At 49.6% G+C, this 19410-nt stretch overlaps 1 protein-coding gene across 5 annotated transcripts in view; it reads left to right on the forward strand.

Moving 5' to 3' along the window:
• The first annotated feature begins 905 nt into the window (after positions 1-905).
• The window catches only part of VCAN (versican), a 107023-nt gene continuing 88518 nt past the window's right edge, over positions 906-19410 (forward strand). For 2 of the 5 annotated variants that reach the window (XM_008261907.5, XM_070056399.2), the window contains exons 1-3: positions 906-1385; positions 10638-10713; positions 17650-18024. In XM_008261907.5, coding sequence (XP_008260129.3) covers positions 10644-10713; positions 17650-18024 — 445 coding nt within the window. In that variant the 5' untranslated portion in view covers positions 906-1385; positions 10638-10643. Of the gene's footprint in view, positions 1386-1462; positions 1558-10637; positions 10714-17649; positions 18025-19410 lie in introns of those variants that run through there. The other 3 variants (XM_070056398.2, XM_070056400.2, XM_089312988.1) reach the window with 3 other exon arrangements.

Consider the following 19410-nt stretch of genomic DNA (forward strand, 5'->3'; position numbering starts at 1 on the left):
CTTTTGTGTCAACTAGTTGACCCTTGGCTCTGGAATACAATGCTGGGGACCCTTGCCTGCTTAGCTGCTGTTTACACAGTGGGGGTGAGCCCGGGAAAGAATAACTCGCTGGAGTTCCTGAGGTCCTTTTCCTGACAGCAGGAGAGGCGACTGGCACATCCAAGAGTCTCCGGTACTCAGAAAAATTACCAAGCACTCCACTCTAAGGGACCCTGTAGAAGGCAGGGCAAAGGCGGGGGAGAAAGCAGAGTGTGGATTTGTGTGGACTGCGGTGGGTTTGAGGCAGGGGGAGACTGCCACAGGGGATTTGTGGGGGGGGGGGTGCGGATTTCCTTTCCAGCCTTTATTTTTATTTTTTTTAAACTGGGGTCTTTGTGGATTGTGCACTGTGATGCCAGGCCCCCTGTGGGGCAGTTCCCTGGGAGGGCGGGCTGGGGGTGGGGGAGTCTTCCCCTTTCCCTGCGGGTCTCAGGAGGAGCTCCTTTTGTTTTGTTTTGTTTTCTCCTTGTGTCTCTTCCAGGTTGGCAGAGCGGTGAGCCTGACACTTCCCAGGGATGGGACAGGCAGGCTGTGCGCGCGCGCAAAGGCACTGTAACCAAGTTCGTGGCTCCCCCGCCCCCGCCCCCCCTTCCTGAGTTTCCTGTGCTTCCAAGCATTGCGCGCCCGGGCCGGCCCCTCACCGGCTGGCCTGGGGGCTCCGGTCCCCTAATCCCTAGCGGGCCTCCCTGGGCAAGGTGGGGAGGGGGCGCTTGGCCGCTTCTTGCGGCGCGCGGGAGATGCTGCGCACAGGGTGGCCGGCCCGGGAGCGCGCTGTCCCCAAGCCCATTGGTACTTCTGGTGGGGGAAGAAACGCCGGGCGGTGGGAGTGCCGGGGCGGAGGCAGGCGGTCCCTACCGCAGGCGCGCGGGGTGCTGCCTTTCCGCCCCTCCGCCCCGCTCTCCAGCGCTGGCTCCTAGGAGTGGCTGAGGCAGCCGAGCGCTTCTGGAAGCTGAATGAACCCTCCTCCTCTCCCTCCTCCTCTCCCTCCTCCTCCTCCTTCTCCTCCTCCGCGCCCAGTCTCCTCCTCGGTGCTGACGGTACAGTGATATAATGATGATGGGTGTCACAACCCGCATTTGAACTTGCAGGCGAGCTGCCCCGAGCCTTTCTGGGCGAAGAACTGCAGGCGTGCGTGCGCACCCGCCGCGAGCCCCGGTGCGGGGGACACAGGCGCTGGCACCAAGACCCGCGGCCAGCCCCGCATTCTCCCTCGTCGCCGTGCACCTCCGCACTGGTCCACAGGCCACCACGCTTCCTATGTGACCCGCCCGAGCAACGCCGAGCCCCTTCGCGCAGCGCCGCCGCGGTGAATTTCCCCCCTAAACTGCATTACGCCTCCTTTGAAGGTAATGTTTCTTTTGTTCCCTCTTAAAAAAAAAAAAAAAAAAAAACTTAGAGCAAAACCCCCAGGAGTTTGGGGAAAAAGAAGTGCACTGCAGTTGGTGCAAGGCTTTCATTAAGGCTAAGAGAAGCTGCAAGACGAAGTTAGGAACACGCGTGCGCTTAAAGAAAATGCAGGTAACTTTCGGAGGGGGCTTGTGGAGCGAGCCTGCTCACACGGACCCAGACAAAAGAAGCCCGAGGTGGGTGGGGGGAGCCGGAGGAACTGAGTCGGGGGGCAGGGGAGGCAGGGAGCCCGAGCGAATCCTAGAAAGTCGGGGGTCCTACGCTGCAAGGAGAGAGGCACCCCTGGACTGTGGGTGTTTTTGTTAACCTGCTTGAGGCAGAAGTTTGAATGGGCACTCCGCAGCAGGCCACCTGGCTTGCTCGTCCCCCTACCCCCGCCCCTGTGGTCAGTGCGGGGCGTTCCTGGAAAGCCGCTCGCTCGCGGGCAGCTCCTGACAGTGCGCCCCTTCCCCGCGGCTGTCGGGCCCTGACCCCTCCGGCCCGCGGGCAGCGCGAGGGGAGGTCCAGCCGGGGAGGCGCACGGGGCCCTTGGGCCGCGTCGTTCCGGGGACCTGGTGGCTGTCACGGCTCTGTCCCGGCGCCTCGGGTTCTTTTGTCCTGTGCGCTCTAGCAGGGGAGGGGGGTGGGGTTGTCTGAGCTCCGCGGAGGTCCTGGGCGGGAAAGGCTGGCCCTAGCCCAGAGGCGATGTGCAGGAAGTGTTTTGTCGACCCAAGAGCGGAACGGGGCCGCAGCTGGGTGTCCGCCGCAAAGCGGAGCCCAGAGCACTCTCCAGACAAAGGTGGCGCGGGCCTCCGGTCCAGTCCCGTTGCCCGGACCCAGGCTGTCCCTGGTTCCCTTCCGTGTCCTCACCCCCTCCCAGGGCTCTGCTCCAGTTGAGCAACTTTACTGGCGACCGAGCAGTCGCCAGAGTGTGCGCAGGGGTCTCGGGGGACGCGCGGGGCTGGAGAGTGCCACGGGCCCTCTCGGGGAAGCGGGCGCCACGGAGCGCATGGACCACGGCGTCCGTCCGCAACGTGTGTCATTGGGCGTGGAGCGGTCAGGGTGCTGGGCGGCGGAGAGCGGGGTAGACAAGGGTGTCAGAGCCGCAAGTATTTGCTCCGGGATCGAGCTGCGCCGGGGCGAGACCTGCACGCCCGCGGGAGGGCGGCGCGGGCTGCGGGACGCTCGCACCCGCTACAATGCCGCTGCCTGTGCCCCGGCTCTGGTCTCACACTGGAGTCCCCCTCTCTCCGTCTCCATCTTCTCTGCCTCCCGGCCCCTCTGGCTGCGCCCCCTCCCCCACGCTGACAAATGAATGGCTGGGGTGGGATCCCGGCCTTCCCGGGGCGCGGAGGAGGGCGGAGCGAGGGAGGCGGTGCGCTCCCTCGGATCTGCCCCGCGCCGGGGGCTGCGGTCTGCGGAGCCCAGATGTCTAGGAACGCGGCGCTTTGCTGCGGGTGTGGGCGCCCCCTGACGGAGAAGCCCCGCGCAGGTGGAGGCAAAGGAGCGAACGGCTTTCCCCACTACTCGGTGCTCCAGGGCGGGAGGCCCCAGCTGCCTCTTTGGTCCTTAGGCTGCCCGGGTCCGGGTGTTAACCTAGGGGCCTGCAGAGACAGGAACCTGGTACGAAGCGCAGCGGTGGCGCCTGCTGGAGAACCAGGGCGCGAGCGCTGCTGCTTGGGTGGGGGAGCGCACGTGGCCCCGGGCACTGCCAGGTTTGGGGCGTAGGGGGGCCTTGACGCGCAGTCTTGTGCGTCTGTAGGAGAGGTCACCCAGAATTGCGTCACTTTCCCAAGTTGTACCGAAGCCCACGGTCGGTCGCTGGAACCCAGGACTAGGGCCCCGCCCCCAAGGCCATTGCAAAATAAGGGCCCCCGAATCAATGGCCGAACTTCCTAAAGTGCAGGACTCCAGCCCGGGCGAGGCGGGCTCCGGGGAGGAAAGGGGACGGGGCTGGAGCACTTGTCACGCAGCTGGGAGGCGAGCCTAGGGTCGCCGCTGGACCTCAATTCCCGTTTGGAGATGTCCTAGGGCCCTCAGTAGGGAGAACCGAGGCGCCCGGGGTGGCGAGGGCGAGTCCAGGCAGGGAAGGTGCTAAGGCACCAAGGGGCTCCAGGCCCGGCCGCCCCCAAACGCGGCGGGGTTCAGCGGCCGCCACGTGGGCCCAGCGTCAGCTCTGGGTGTGCCTTCCCGGGCTCCAAGACAGGGGCAGAGCTGCCGGGGTCCCCGCCTGCCCGAGCAGGGGGCTGGAACGGGGCAGGGCGGGGCCGGGGCGGGGCCAAGCTGGGGCGGCGCCGCACACCCTGCCGCGGGAGCCCGCAGCTCCGGGGGCGGACCCTACTCCTATTAAAAGGCTGTCTCGGTTTTTTTTTCGGAGTGGTAGGAAGGATGTAGGGTTTTTGCCTTGAGGCGGAGGAAGTAGAAATTTAGTCCAGTGAAACTTTTTTTTTAAGTAAAAAGATGAGATGAGTGTATCCTGTACTCCATAGATTGACAATTGAAATGCCTTTAGGTCCGTCGCAGACCATTTTTTTTTTTAAGTCAGTTACAAGCTTGGTCAAGTTCCAGACTGTCACAGAGTGCATCTCGAATGGCGAAAGATTTGCCTTGGGCAGGACTAAGGGGAATGTGTGTGGGGTTCCAGGGTGTCAGCCGCCCCTAAGCAGAGCTCAGCACGTGCAGCCCATAGGCCTGGATTTGTGCGGCCATATGCCCCCACCCACTGCTCTTTATAGAGCTGCTTTTCAATTCTTCTGCCATTAGTTTTGCTTTTTAAAAGATTTGCTTATTTATTTGAAAGAGATTTTCCATCGGTTGGTTCACTCCCTAGATGCCCCTCAGCAGTTGGGGCTGGGTCAGGCATCTCAGTCCTGGCCCCCACGTGGGTGGCAGAGGCCCCAGGACTGGAGCCATCACTACTGCCTTGCAGAGTGGGCGTTCGCAGGAAGCTGGACTGAAAGCTACACGCCTGGATCCCAGGAAATCCCATCTGGGAGGACGTGGTCCTCCCAGGCTTCGGCTTCACCTGCTGTGACCCATCACCTGCCCTTAATCCTCCAGCGTCTTTGCTTTGTCTTAGAAGAACTGAGATTTAATGAACTCTCTGTCACCTCACATGGATCCATTCTTCCTTTTTTTCTGTCTCCTTGTAAAAACTGTGATATAAACTATTGTAAAATATTGCTTGGCAATTGTGCAAAACCAAGTGTGGAAACATTCACGTAAAGTTCTAAAATAGGATGTTGTGAGTTTAATATCCAATTAGGGGATTGGAGGCAGCGTTGGGCATGGTATGGAGTTCTCGTCCCCACTCTGCCCTGGATCCCAGTGTCCCGCTAGTGTGCACCCTGGGAGACAGTAGGCGATGGCTCCATACTTGGGACCTTGTCATCCACCTGGGAGATCTGGATGGAGTTTCAGGTTCTTGGCTTCATCTTGGCCCAGCCTCAGCTTTGGGGAGGCATGTGGGGAGGGTATCAGCAGGTAGGAGACATCTCTAGCTCTAGCTCTCTCACCCTGCCTTTCAAATAAATAAATGTTTACAAAATTTGCAGATTAAAAGCACCAAAGAAAGCAACAGTTCGGTTCCTGAGGTAGTATCCGTCCCCACTCGGGAGAAAATGGAACTGCAATTATTAGGGCAATATGTCAAGCTTTCAAAGGGTCTGGCTTCAGAGTTATGGATACAGAAATAGTTTTTGAATGGATGTTCATGTCCCCACTACTCCTGCAAAGGGTCCCCATGGAGTGACTGAAAAATGACTTCCTCTAGCAGGAAGTCCACAGTCCTTAATCTTTTGGGTGGTAGGAAGAGGTACAGGCTTCTTTATCTCTGTGCACGCACACGGGAGCCAGCTGCATCTGGTGTCCCGGGCTGCCTGCGTGTGTACGCTGCCCAGTTCTGTTTGAGCTGCATCTACAAAGCTAACTCAGAGCTGTGTATGATCAAGGTTAAGGATGCACCACTTGCTCTTGCTTTCCTAGCAGTGCTGTGCTTCTGTGCCTGGTGGTCACAGCTCCTGAGCAAGACGGTAACTCTGTCTCCCACAGTCTTATCACTAAGCTCACTTTTCCTGGTGGGGTTTAAACAAGCTTGTGGACCTCATTCACGGATCAATGCTGTTAGACAGCGGATGTGAGTGGTGCATAGCCCTGCGAGGCGGCAGACCCGCTCAGGGCACGTGCTTCTTGGGAGGGGAAGAATGAAGTGCGTTTCCACAGCACCTCCTGGGGGAGTGGCTCACGCTCACTGTGGCGGACGCTGGCTGTGGTCTGGGACAATGTGCCGATTGCCGTGTGGGTCTGAACTTGACCAGAAAACACAAAGCGCGTACTCTCTCTGATTTGAAATCAGAACAGGGGCAAGCAGAGAGAAACGTCTTGGCCAAGCGCCACTCGGCTTAGTGGAGTGTTTCCCCTTAAACTCTTGTGTTCTAGACTTGGAAAATCATATACGTTACATGCATTTCTGGGTTTGTAGATACTGCTAAGAAAAGTTCTTACCACTGAATGTGGCAGCAGTGGTTACATTTCACTGGTCAGTACAAAGAATCCTTGTGCACTGTGTTTGCCAGTTACGGTTCCTGGAACTCCTCTAGATAGATCTGTCATTTACAAAAGGCACAGATGTAGGTCTGTGTTTACGTTTATTTCCATCTCTGTCTGCAGACATCCTACTTCATTCTTTTCAGAATTTTCAGAGATGTTTATGTTAATAAACTTAGATTATATACAATAACTTACATGCAATAAATCACAGAATAAGTGATATTTATCATCTTTTTAATATAAAATGATTGATTGACTATTACCCCAGGCACAGTAGAATAAGAACTAAGCTTAGAACCAGCAAGTTTGAGTTGTGACTCACTGGCTGGAATAGTCAAGTTGAGACACAACTTCTGGACTTTTAGTCATAATCTGTGAAGTGAATACATAGCCACAAAGACCAAAAGAAAAAGATCTATGAAAAGGCTCTGGAAAATGGAAAACTACCCAACTGACTGATGTTCATGTATTCATATCAGTTTAATTCTGTAATCTTAATAGTAGCATCACAATCTAAAGCATGTCCAGGTGGTTCCTCCTGAATCTATAAAATGAGTTAGAGATGAGCATGTTTTCTGATTGTCTACTTTCATTGAATAGAAGACAGGATCCAGAAATAGACTCAATGGCAATGGACATTCAGTAGAAAAAGAAGGATTATTAAATAGTTTGGAAACGACTGGTGGGGATCAACTCAAAATAGGAATTAATCTTGGGTCTGTGCTGTGGTGTAGGGGGTTAAGCTGCTGGCTGGGATGCTGGCATCCCATGTGGGAGCAGGTTCAAATGTGGCTGCTCCCTCCCTTTTTTTTTTTTTTTTAAGATTTGCTTATTTATTTATGTATTTGAAAGGCAGAGTTACAGAGAGGCAGAGGCAGAGAGAGAGAGAGAGCGGGAATCTTCCACTCGCTGGCTCACTCCCCAAATGGCTACAATGGCTGGAGCTGGACCAATCTGAAGCCAGGAGCTGGGAACTTCTTCCTAGTCTCCCATATGGTTGCAGGGGCCTAAGGACTTGGACCAGCTTGCACTGCTTTCCCAGGCCATAGCAGAGAGCTGGATTGGAAGTGGAGCAGCTGGAACTGGGACCGGTGGCCATATGGGATGCTGGCGCGGCAGGCAGCGGCTCTTTCTGCTATGCCACAGCACTGGCCTGTGCTCTGCTTCTGATACAGCTCCCTGCTGATGTGCCTGAGAAAGCGGTGGCAGATGGCTCAGTATTTGGGCCCCTGTACCCCTGTGAGAGACCTGGAAGAAGCTCCTGGCTTGTGGCTTCAACCTGGCCCAGCCCCTACCATTGTGGCCATTTGGGGAGTGAACCAGCTAGTGGAAGATCTCTCTGTCTCTTCTTCTTTCTCTCTTTCTGTGACTCTTCTTTCAAATTAATAAAATCTGTCTTTTTTTTACGAGTTAATCTCCACTTCATTTCTCATCCTAAAGGAAATTTAAGATGAATCAAATATGAAATGTAGAGATTATTTTTAATGACTAGAGGAAATTATAAGCTTTTAAAAAATAAGCTAAGCGTAGAGAGATCTGTTCTGAGCAAAGCATAAAACCCAATAGCAGCCATATCAGAAAATATTGATAAGCCTGACTGATTGACAACACTGTCTACACAAAAATAGCACATTTCAAAAATATTTACAACCTATGAGAGACAAAGATCTAATAACACTTTAAAATGTATTTGTTTTCTTTTTATTTGAAAGGCAGAGAGACAGAGAAAGAGAGAGAGAGAGAGGGGTCTTCCATCTGTGAATTCACTCCCCAAATGTCCACGGCAGCCAGGACTGGCCCAGGCTGTATCCAGGAGCTCAGAATTCCGTCAAAGACCCATGTGGGTGGCGGGGACCCAAGTCCCTGAGGCATCATCTGCTGCCTCCAAGGGTGTGGATTAGAAGGAAGCTACATTGGGCACAACGAAGCCAGGACTCCAGTCACCCTGAAATGGGATGTGCAGTTCCCACATAGGGGCTGAACAGCTGCTCCAGATCAAGGATTTTATACAGAACTGAAAGAAAGACCAGGTTTTCTGTTACAGGTAGAGTCAGTGAGAAATATCAGTGTTTTTCAATCCTTTGAAAAGTTGCTCAGCCTCATGCATCATTAAATAAATAGTAATTACAACACCCACGGGATGCTGTATCCTAGACAGTTCTTGTCTGGGGTAACTAATGAGCAGAATGGTAGGGAAAACCAGTGTGTCTGCGTCCTGAAGTCACCCCGAGCTCGACTGGGCCTCCCCAAGATCAAGGGAGAATACTAAGTATGTGCTCAGCAGTACCTTGACTGTCTCTCGCAGGCAGCCCCTCTCCGCGTGGCTCTTATCCTCTCTGCAGACATTGCTCGTGGCCAAGAGTCCTGTTGACCTGGTCTCTCGTGTCACTCAGCCTAGGAAAAGTTTCCGTCAGCTCTATCTCGATTGCTGGATGGCTTTTTCCTCTTCCCCTTGACTTCACTGGCGTAGAAGGCTAAATATAGGGGCTGGCTTTCCTATCTCCTGGGTCTTTCCATGCAGACAGACTTCTTATCACTAACAGTCGGTGCTTACGAGACAGACACAGGAGCATGGAAACAGGGCTTGGAGTGCTGCTCGGAACAAAGAAAGAGGCTTTAGGACGTTTCTCAGTGAATCACGTCAAATGCAGGAGACAGATAGTGTATATATAGTTTTTGAAGATTTATTTATTTACTTGAGAGGCATAGTTACAGAGAGAGGGAGAGAGAGAGAAAGGTCATTCACTGGTTCACTTCTCAGATGTCCACAAAGGATGGAACTGGGCTGATCTGGAGCCAGGAGCTTCTTCCAGGTCTCCCACGTGGGTGCAGGGGCCTGAGGACATGGGCCATCTTCTACTGCTTTCCCAGGTCTTAACAGAGAGCTGGATTGAAAGTGGAGCAGCCAGGACTTGAACCAGCACCCACATGGGATGTGGGCACTGCAGGTGGAGGTTTAACCTACAACACCACAGTGCCGGCCCTGCGAATAGTATATCTTAACAGCCAAGGACTTGGACGTCACTTGAAGAAAGGGAAAGTGGAGTGAATGCCCACAGGCTCCCAGGAAGAGGCAATGGACGTGTAGTTCTGGGTAATGAGAGTCAACACAAGCACTCTGCGACTTTTACTAGAGAGAAATGGCCACCTTCCATTAAAGAGTTGCAAACCCAGGTACCTAAAGGGCCACATATGGGCCAGAAATGGGTAGGAGGCTAAGTGGAGTGGTGATGACCACAAGCACATGGGCCCACTGGGAGAGGCAGCTGCTTGGTGGATTCCAACTGGCAAGAGGCCAGTTAAGCAGGACCTACACGCTAGATCTGCAGGTGTCTTTTAAGAAGTGAGACATCTGGGGCTCAGTGTGACCCTATACAGTTTTAACTTGGAATGACATATCCAAACATACTCATGCACAGGTCTCCCACGTGGTGCAGAGGCCTAAGCATTTCTGTCCTTAGGAGGATGTACCTGCGCAGGAGCCTCCCTTGGGCACCAGGAGCATAGATCCCTTTACATCTCATTGGCTGCCGTGTACCAACCATCTGCTGTTCTCAGACTCATCACTGACAGACAGAATAGGACCACTGCAGTTGACTTTGGCTATCAGGGTTGTCCCCTGGGGCTGAGCAAGTCTCCCCCGATGTTTCACTCCGTGAGGGAGGGTAGATGCCACAATAAAACTGGAGTGTTGTTAGAAAGAAGGAAGAATGACTGTTCGGAAGCCGTCCAGCAATGGCTGTTAGAGAATTGTTCTAAATATACGTGAGAAGGGCTCAACTGTGGAGACCAAATAATCTTCTGGCGTTCTTCTGAGGTTGGCTCTGATTTCTAAGCGGTCCCTGACACTGGTACTTATCCTCTTCATAATTGTAGCTTCATAGAAATTCTAGCTGGAAGGGGCCATTCTGAGACCCAGATGGTTAAATGTCCTCCCTGAAGTTACACAATCATCTAATGGCAGTGCCAAGGCCCTGTTCCTTGACTCTCCGTCCAGGGTATTTTCTTTCACTCTTTACTCGTGAGACTTTGGAACTGTTGGAACAGCTTTCAAACTCATGGCCAGCGCTGGTCCCTTTTGTAATTAACAGCTCCTTGTAATGCGTTTATTTTGTTTGTTCAGCCAGCTTGAACTCCAGTAGACTCTGTGCTTTGAGAAGCCTGTGGAGGCCCTTGTTCTGTGTTTCAGTAGCATATGCACCAGCCACCCCGGGGTTCCTTCTCACCTTACATTGGACGTCAATTTCTTTCTCTCCGCGTGTCTCCCTGAGGCTTCCTCTTCTTCTCCAGCTTCGTCCGTGATCCGTTGCCTGTTTCTAAGCACACTTTGTGGTCACCCTCTCTCTTTGTGCCTGTCCTTACATGGGCTATGGTCTCTGTAGCCTATTGGCTTGTGGTTGTCACAAATTTCCATTTTGTTGTGTGTTCCCAAATGGGGTGCTGAAGTTATTTTGGTAACCACTGCATTGGGTGAGATTCAAACTATTAATTAAAATGTTCAGACAGCTTCTCCTATTACAAGATCTCTCCTGGTTTTACAAACCAAGAGGAGTTTCCTCTTGTACTCTAATTGTAGACGAAGCACAGATAGCAGGTGGTTTATTTTGGTCTGCCAGGAGCCTGAATGCTTGAGATTTACTCTGTGTTTGTTTGTTTGTTTCTAGGTCAAGATGCTGATAAATGTGAAAAGCATCTTATGGATGTGCTCGGCCCTGATAGCGACTCAGGCACTACATCAAGGTGAGCCTGGTCACAATTTCTGGTGCTCATTGAAATAAAAACTCAAGTACGGGGGATGGGATGGCAACATGGAATCGCTAGAATGAAGAGTTGGTTTGTAACTCTTCAGTGCTGGAAACTTTTAGTGAAATATTGCAGAGGTGAAAACCATGGTTTTTAGTGGATGGATCATCGGACTCTGTCTCTCCCTGTTTCTCTCTAACTCTGCCTTCCAAATAAATAAACACTTTGAACACACAGCATTTTTAAGTAAATGAATCAGAACCAAATAATGAACAGGATGCCAACGGTTCACTTGGGTTTTCAGAACCTGCCCTGGTAGCTTTGGACTACCCAGAAAGGCTCATAGATGGCCCTGGACATGTTTTACAATTCTAAGTATTTCGCTAGTGCTTTGCAAACTCTTTCCAATGCAGAAAAGGGCCTAGTGTTTGAAAAGCATCGAGAAGATAAAGAGAAGGCTGACAGTTAGGTTTTGACCCCTGCTACCTGGGGCGGGGCCGGGGCGGGGTGGGGGGGGGGTCTATGATTCCAAGTTTCCTCTTTCCTGTGTTTGTTCGAGCAGCTGTGTCGGAGCACCGGGACCGACACTCCCCTGAGTCCTGTCCGTGTCCCTCCCTCCGCAGGCTCAGCTTTCACTTCTTCCTCATTCGCCCTGGGCCTCAGATCCTCAGAGAAGATTCGCTCAGGCACCTGCAAAGTGGCTGGGTTGGTAGCACCTCTTTGAAAAAGTGACAATTTAACTGAAATGAGAATGATGAGGAAAACCCAGTCAGCCTCATCTGGCCCTAAGTTTAGCAAGACGTGTCATCAGGTGATAGGAAAGTTACTGTCCCTGAAGATGAGTAGGAAATGTGGACAGAAAGATAAAGGCCAGCTCATATAAATAATGCCGCTTAACTCCTGGATGGGACACCCTGCAGGCTAGGGCTATTTTTAGTGCCTGACATCAACTCATTGACCTAGGAACACGCACGGGGAAACTATGTTGCTTGCACAATGCCCCACACCTGGTAGATAGCAGAGCTGGGGGAGGAGCCCAGGCTGTCCTGGGCGTGTGTGCTCCTCATTGCCACACTGTACTTCTTATTTCTCTAGGGCCTTTGTGGCCTTCAGAAAAGACTAGATTTTATTCCAGGTGCAGTAGGAATCCCTGACGGATGTCAGCCCATGAAGTTTAAGAGCTGAGAAATGCTGGAAAAATCCCGTTTTCTGCCTTATTCTGATTTCCCTGTTGTTGAGTGAGAGTGGCAGCAGGGACCTTGTCGCTCCCCGTCTTCGTGGAGGAACGACACAGGACCCTGCGTTGTTCTTTTGTCTGCTCGGCCCTCCCCGGGTTTGCTGCTGGTTCTTCCCGGGTTGGCTACCGACCCTTCCACCTCCGTGGAAGGGCAGTTCCCCCTGCCACTTTCCCCACTTCCGCGGGGGAGCGGCACACCGCCGGCTGGCTCTCTCGGGGGCTGCACAGGTGTTCCTTCAGATAGATGTTCCTGGTGCATGTTGTCTCTCTCCTCCTTTATAGTCCTCTTCCGCCAATCCCAACTCTGCTACCCACACGCCGAGTATGCTGCTCTCCTCCAATCAGGATCAGCTCCTGCTGTTTATTGGTTGAACTGGAGGCAGCTGTGTAGAAGCTGTTTCCTCCTCTCCCAGCGCCATATTGTGGGAGAGCAGATGCATAGAATAAGTCTTAATTCGAGTAACAGTCTAGTCCGAGTTGCTCCCCACAGGACCTGATATCAGTTATCAGGGGAGGCTGGGCATGACATGAGGGAGCTCGTGGCAGGTGGGTGGTGTGGAGATGGGCAGAAGGGAACTGCTGGGTGGAGGCAGAGGACTCACGTCCATGGGGGGGCTGGATGGGTGTGGTGAGGACGTGGCAGGAGCCAATGATGAGTGACGCATGAGATGGCTCCTCCTCCCTTCCCCTCCTCCCTCACCCTCCCTAACCAATTTAAAAGCCCTTCGACTATGTTCTTAGGGTCCTCTGTGCTGTTACAGCAGCTGCAGCCAATACAACCCTTTCGCCCAAGATGAATGTAGGCTGCAAGAGACTTTTCTTCTCCAACACATTGCCAGACTTAACCATTGTTTGTGTTGACTGAATGAGGGAATGAATAAATAAAGGGGACAGATGGATGTCACAGCAGATGACCTGAGGATTGGGAGAGTCTAGGCTCCACGGTTTTGTTACCAGCCCGAGAGCTGTCGTCCTCAAACTTTTGGAGCAGTGAAGGGCAGGGTGACAGAGGGGAGGGCTAAGCGCATCAGGTGAAGAGGGAAGGTATAGGATGGGATGTACAACAGCGAGTTGGCTTGGGCGGGCAGTGATGGAAGTGGGTTGCAGAGACAGTAGTAGCCAACCATTCCTGAGTGCAAGTTTGGATTTCCTCCTAAAAGCAAAGAAAGGACCCCCATACTGAAACACAAATAAATAATTGATGATGTAGCTGCTTTACATGATTTTAGAAAATAATGAATGTAGCCAACAATACTGAGAGATCTCTCCGTGTTCTTGGTAAACCCATGCTTACTTTTGAGAGATGAGGTTAATTTAGAACTATTTTCAGGACAATTTTATTTTTTCATTGGAGAGGCAAAGGGTGAACAGCTAAGATCCGCATAAAACAGACCTGTCAAGTTCATGATGGGATATATCACAGTGACTTATTGCTGAGTCAGCATAGATACTTTCATCTTAAGATTTTCTTTATGAACAACTTGTCCACTGTGATTCAAAATGCTGTTTCCTTGGAAAGAGCATTATAAACTGTCCTAATTGTGGATTAGCTAGCGTTGAGCTAGTTATTGTGAAATTCCTCTAATGGGAAGAGGTGGAGTCATGAGCAAGCAGGAGTAGCGAACTAGATAGTGACCCTGTCACTTCAGAGAGTGATAGAGTCCCATATTCCCAATCGGACATCTATTTGGCCAGTGTTTCTCTCTGTCTCCCTGTCTCTCTCTCTTTCTCTCTCTCTCTCTCTAGTCAAACTGTACAGATGGACTTCACATCGCGCTTACTGTGCAGAACCTACTGACAAGAGAATGAGGGGGGAACTGACCACTCATCATTTCAAGCTTTCTCCCTTCGCATACCTGTCTACACCACAAGCCACCTGGTGGGAACAGTGAACTTTTTGTTGGGATTAATTTTTACTGCTGCCACCGTCAGAGTTTCAGACAAGTTCTTGCAGGTGGCAGTGTGTCTTCAACATGCATAGTCTATAAACATGATACTCTGAGCTGCTAGGTTTCTTTTTGAAAATGTTTAATGTAGTGAACTTAGTACCTGTGACCCAGGGAATTAAGATTTAATACTTAGAAGATTTGGCCTCTAAGGTTTTTGTCAGTCTTGTCTTTAAGATTGGACTCTACATGAATACATGTGTATGTCTGACAAAAGGTCTTAATTTTTTTTTTTTATCGGTCACACATGGAACAGTAAGTGGCCCTTAGGAAATGGCTTGCTGGCGTCATTCTGTCCCGATGCACCTTTTCCTTACAGCAGAGCCACTGAGCATTGAGTGATGCACCACGTGACCAAAATTTCCCCATGGGATCGACTCAGCTGAATCCCATGTCCATCCAGGCTCCTACACTTTGTGAAAAGAACTGTAACTTACCAGTAGGTATTAAGAAACTAGAAGTCATTTATATTAAAGTATTTTTATGGAGGTGATAGAAGATTGTATAATTTATACCATAATTGAAGTTGAGGGGAAAGCTGTTTACTTTTCCCTTACAAAAGCAGTATTTTATTTGTGCTGCAGTTAATATTCTAAATAATTTTATGAAGGACAAAGAAATTTACTAAAACATATGATAAAAGTAAACCAGGAGATTTTTTTCTTTGACAGATAGAGTTAGACAGTGAGAGAGAGACAGACAGAAAGGTCTTCCTCCCATTGGTTCATCCCCTCAAAGGGCTGCTATGGTGGGAACTACGCCGATCCGAAGCCAGGAGCCAGGTGCTTCTCCTGGTCTCCCATGCGGGTGCAGGGGGCCCAAGGACTTGGGCCATCCTCCACTACACTCCTGGGCCACAGCAGAGAGCTGGACTGGAAGAGGGGCAACTGGGACTAGAACCTGGTGCCCACATGGGATGCTGGCGCTGCAGGTGGAGGATGAACCAAGTGAACCACGGCTCCAGCCCCATAGATTTTTTTTTTAGGTCACAGAATATTTGCTCCTTCTTGAAATCCCTATTCTTGGCAAAAATGAATAAATGAATAAATAAATAAATAAGGAAAAAAAGAAAAATATTTCTGTTGTTGTCATCTACCTATTTGGGTCCAAATTCTAGGAATGTGAAACACGTAGGGCTACTCTGAAGGAATCCCCTGTGAACCCTATGTATGGATTTACTAAAAAGATCACAAAACAAGTCAAACATTTTCACTGCCAATAGTAACTAAAGAATCATAGAAATGGGTTGGGTCCCAGCGTCCGATGGGAGCTGAAATGAAAGTTTGCTGTGTGATTTAGTTTAGGGCTGGGCAGACCGAGTGGGCACTGAAGCTCAGAGCCCCTTGCCGGGGCATGAGGAGACGTGTGTTCCCGCTCAGCTCTGTCACCAGCCCACTGGGAGCCGGCCACTTCCTCGCAGCGGAGTATGTCGGGAGGAGCTGGGCCAGTTTCCCTGCAAGGGTGGGCTCTAAATCAGAGCTTCTGTTGTAAGCCAAGGAGGCCATACAAATGGAATTATTGCCTTCCTGTTACATTCCAAAATACTAATTGTCTTAGTAACATTTAAAAGATTAACTTGCTGCAGCTAATAGCACACTTCATTTTGCTTTTTGTTTAACCTAAAGTCCCTTAAATCTGCTTTGGACAAGCGACATATGGATTCATAAAGTGACAAACAAATGCAGTGGCCATTTTAAGTTTGAACTAGATTAGTGATTTCTGTCATAAGTAGAACAAATGCAGTACCATATTCATTATTTTATATTTATTTGAGTCATATGAAAGGTTTTTGTAGGTCAGTCTTAAGTTAAAAAAAAATTTATTTATTTATTTTTGAAAGTCAGAGTTACAGAGAGAGAGAGAAATCTTCCATCTGCTGAACTCCCCAGATGGTTGCAACAGCTAGTGCTGGGCCAGGCAGAAGTCAGGAGACAGAAGCCTCTTCGGGGTCTCCCACAAGGGTGACAAGGGCCCAACCACCTGGGCCATCCTCCCCTGCTCTTCCCAGACCATTAGCAAGGAGCTGGATTGAAAGTGAAGCCAGTAGGATATGAACCAACTCCTGTATGTTGAAGTTAAGTTTTAATCTTTAGTAATAGAGAATATATTTTCTGAAAGGATGTGATAATATCCAAATTATCTTCCTGAAATTTTCAAAATGACTCACCCCTCACCCTTCACCAAATTCACAAGGTTATGTCCCCAGCCATCCCGTTTCTGATGTGTGCCCTTGTTGGGATATGTGTCACCAATGCTTTTGGCCACCAGCATGAAAAGTGTTAGGGACGCATCATTTTGTTCATTAAGGAATCATTTCACTTCAGCCAGAGGCCCCATCAGCTTGCTGAGCATGTGCTATGAAGTGGGCATGGCTTGGCATTGCTTGTTCGTGAACAGCCATTTCTGCTCTCAGATCACAGTCTAGCCCGACTGCTGGAGCCTGGAGGAAGTGAGTAGAGGTTCCTTCGGTGACTGGACAGTCACTCTTGCGTGTAGTGAAGATACAGTCAATGTTTCCTTTATCTTTAGAAGTGTAATGCGCTACACAGGGAGACGTTTCACAGATGGCGGTTTTGGAGAGCTGGGTAGAGGTGACTGCAGCTGGATTTTGTCTTTGTGATGAAAGCCATTGGCTCAAACACAGGACGAAAGAGGGTCCTTCAGATGTTAGACTCGCCTTGCTCCAGTCTACTGAAGTACTATTTAAAAATTCTGGCTTGCTCTTTGAATTTTATTTCCATTTCCTCTGCAGTTACGGGACAGCCATCTTGACAAAGTCTTTTCGTCTTCTGACCTGTTGATATAATCTTCACTGTTCACCTGTTCTTCCTAACCCTGGTCCGGTCTTGTAACTTGCACCACTGATTCTAGTCTGCCTTCCTCCGTCAGTCCCCAGTCGCTTGTGTTCTTACAGGAGGTACTTAAAAAATTCCTGGCAAAACAGAATGAAAAACAAGTTGGTTTTCTGTCCAAAACACATTGAAATCTATGGGTAGATTTTTTTTCCCCCATAAGACACACTTCCATGAACTTTTTGAATATACTGCAAAGTCATGGATTGCTAAATGTTTTTGAATCTGAGAAATTTATTTCTCAATTTCATTTTCTGTGAATTTTAAGAAAAGATTTATTTATTTATTTGAAAGGAGAGTTACAGAGAGAGTGGGACACACACACACACAGACACACACACACATTTTCCTATATATTGGTTCACTCCCCAATGGCCCCAATGGCCAGGGTTGAGCCGGGATGAAGCCAGGAGCCTGGCAGTCCATTTGGGTCTCCCATGTTGGTGGCAGGGAACCAAGCACTTGGACCGTCTTCTCCTGCTTCCCAGGCACATTAGCAGGGAACTGGATTGGAAGTGGAGTGGCCAGGACTCTAACTGGCACTCACCTGGGATGCCCTTGTCACAGGCTATGGCTTAACACGCTGTGCCACAATGTTGTTCCACCATGAAAATTTTTGAAGTATTCTCATACTTGCCTCATTTTATGTCTTATTTTGTTCGTGTTAAACACTTACTTTTTGAATACCATATTTAAGTACATAAAAATGAGCACTGCCCATCTCTTTGTTAGAAACACCGTTAAAATTGCTGTTGTCCTTATATGTGACTATACTTATATGTGACTATTTCAGTTCCTGGAGAAGTGACCAAGCCCACTGTCTCATCCGTTCACACATTGCATTTACTAGCAGGTGTTCTTGTGGGACTGCTAACGCGGTGTCTTCTCTGTCCTGCAGTCAAAGTGGAAAAGAGCCCCCCGGTCAAGGGCTCCCTGTCGGGAAGAGCCAGCTTACCCTGCCATTTCTCAACCATGCCCACCTTACCACCCAGTGACAAGGCCAGCGAATTCCTCCGCATCAAATGGTCCAAGATCGAAGTGGACAAACGCGGGAAAGACTTGAAGGAGACGACTGTCCTCGTGGCCCAAAACGGGAATATCAAGATTGGGCAGGACTACATAGGGAGAGTGTCCGTGCCTACACACCCTGAGGACGTGGGCGATGCCTCCCTCACCATGGTCAAACTGCGCGCCAGTGACGCGGGCCTCTACCGCTGTGACGTCATGTACGGGATTGAAGACACTCAAGACTCGGTGTCGCTGGCCGTGGATGGTGAGGCTTTCCAAATGCATATGGAGGCTGTTGTCCAGGGTTTGCACTGGTGGGGAAAACATGCATCCACCCAGCAGTGTGGAATGTTCTGAAAATAATAGATGCCTCAGGAGATAGTGCAGTCCAGCAACCATGATTGTGCTATTGAGAACTGTCAGTGATGAGCTTTCGAAGATGTAAAGGCTTGTTCATTTTAATGTTTACATATGTGCGTGTGCACATAAGCAAATACATATATGTATATACTCACATGCACATGTACATGTAAAAATTTGTCCCTTTTTTCTGAGTATGATTGTTAAAATATTTAGGTTTTCTTTTAAGAAATATACCATTTATATTCTTCACTTACATTGAAGAAATAAGATACTTAAAAAACACCGTGGTACATACCAAAGTGTCTGAAAGAGGCCAAGACCCAACAGATATTTGAGTTGGAGCAAAACAAGACCCAGGGAAGATTTGCAATAGGCATTTTAGTTTTGCCTTTCTTTTAGTGGTGGTTTATGTGTCACTTGAATTTAAGTTGGGAGACAAAGCAAAGAAAAATCGCTTTAATTGGGTACACACATAATGCCATAGCTCTTGGAAGCATAGTGTTCTGGCAAGTTATTAAGCAAAATTCTAATACCCAGACATGATGGAACAGATTTTCCTCCAACCCTACATTTCCCTATAAAACATTTACCTTTCAGAAATACATGCAAAGGGCTTTATTAAAACTCTTTGTTGTAAAGCCAAAAGGAAATACTTTGAATTTCAGATGCAACAAATTAACTCCCCAAGCACATTTTTACATTCAGCTTCTATTGCTCCCGTCTTAGACCTATTGCACCCATGTCCAGGTAGCCACAAAATCCCCTGGGCTCTTCTAACTTGTTCATCATTTACTTTAGTTAGCCTACAGCTGTACTGTTGTTCACTCTCTTTCTTATAGATACCATTTTTTTAAAAATCCCCAAAGGAGTTTAACAACTTCTTGCAATTTTTCATCGTTAAAGAATTAGTGATGGATTTGCCCCTTGCCCCTCTGAAACAATGAAAATCCTCCACTTAATCCCCTTAGCCCCATGGGGTCTTCAAATTATTCCAACAGTTGTGAATACTTAGAGAGACTGATGCTCTCTGCCTTGGTCATGAAGGCCCCTTTGTGAGCCGTTACTGCCAATCTCAGGAGCGCATGGAAGATTTTAAATGACCCGCAAGGCTCTTGGAAGCTTTGATGAACTTAGCACTAATTTGCAACTGTTCAGTCTCCTGCTTAAGCCAGAGAGAGGGTTGTGTGCTCTCTCCGATAGTTTTGTTTTTATTTTGAAAGGCCTTCCTTTGGAATCATGAAAGAAGGGAATGGCAAGATGAGTGTCAGAGTTGTCAGTGCCACTCCTG

Source organism: Oryctolagus cuniculus, chromosome 14, assembly GCF_051225735.1.
Source record: "Oryctolagus cuniculus isolate XC-2025 breed Fujian yellow rabbit chromosome 14, ASM5122573v1, whole genome shotgun sequence".
NCBI classification, from domain to species: Eukaryota; Metazoa; Chordata; class Mammalia; order Lagomorpha; family Leporidae; genus Oryctolagus; species Oryctolagus cuniculus.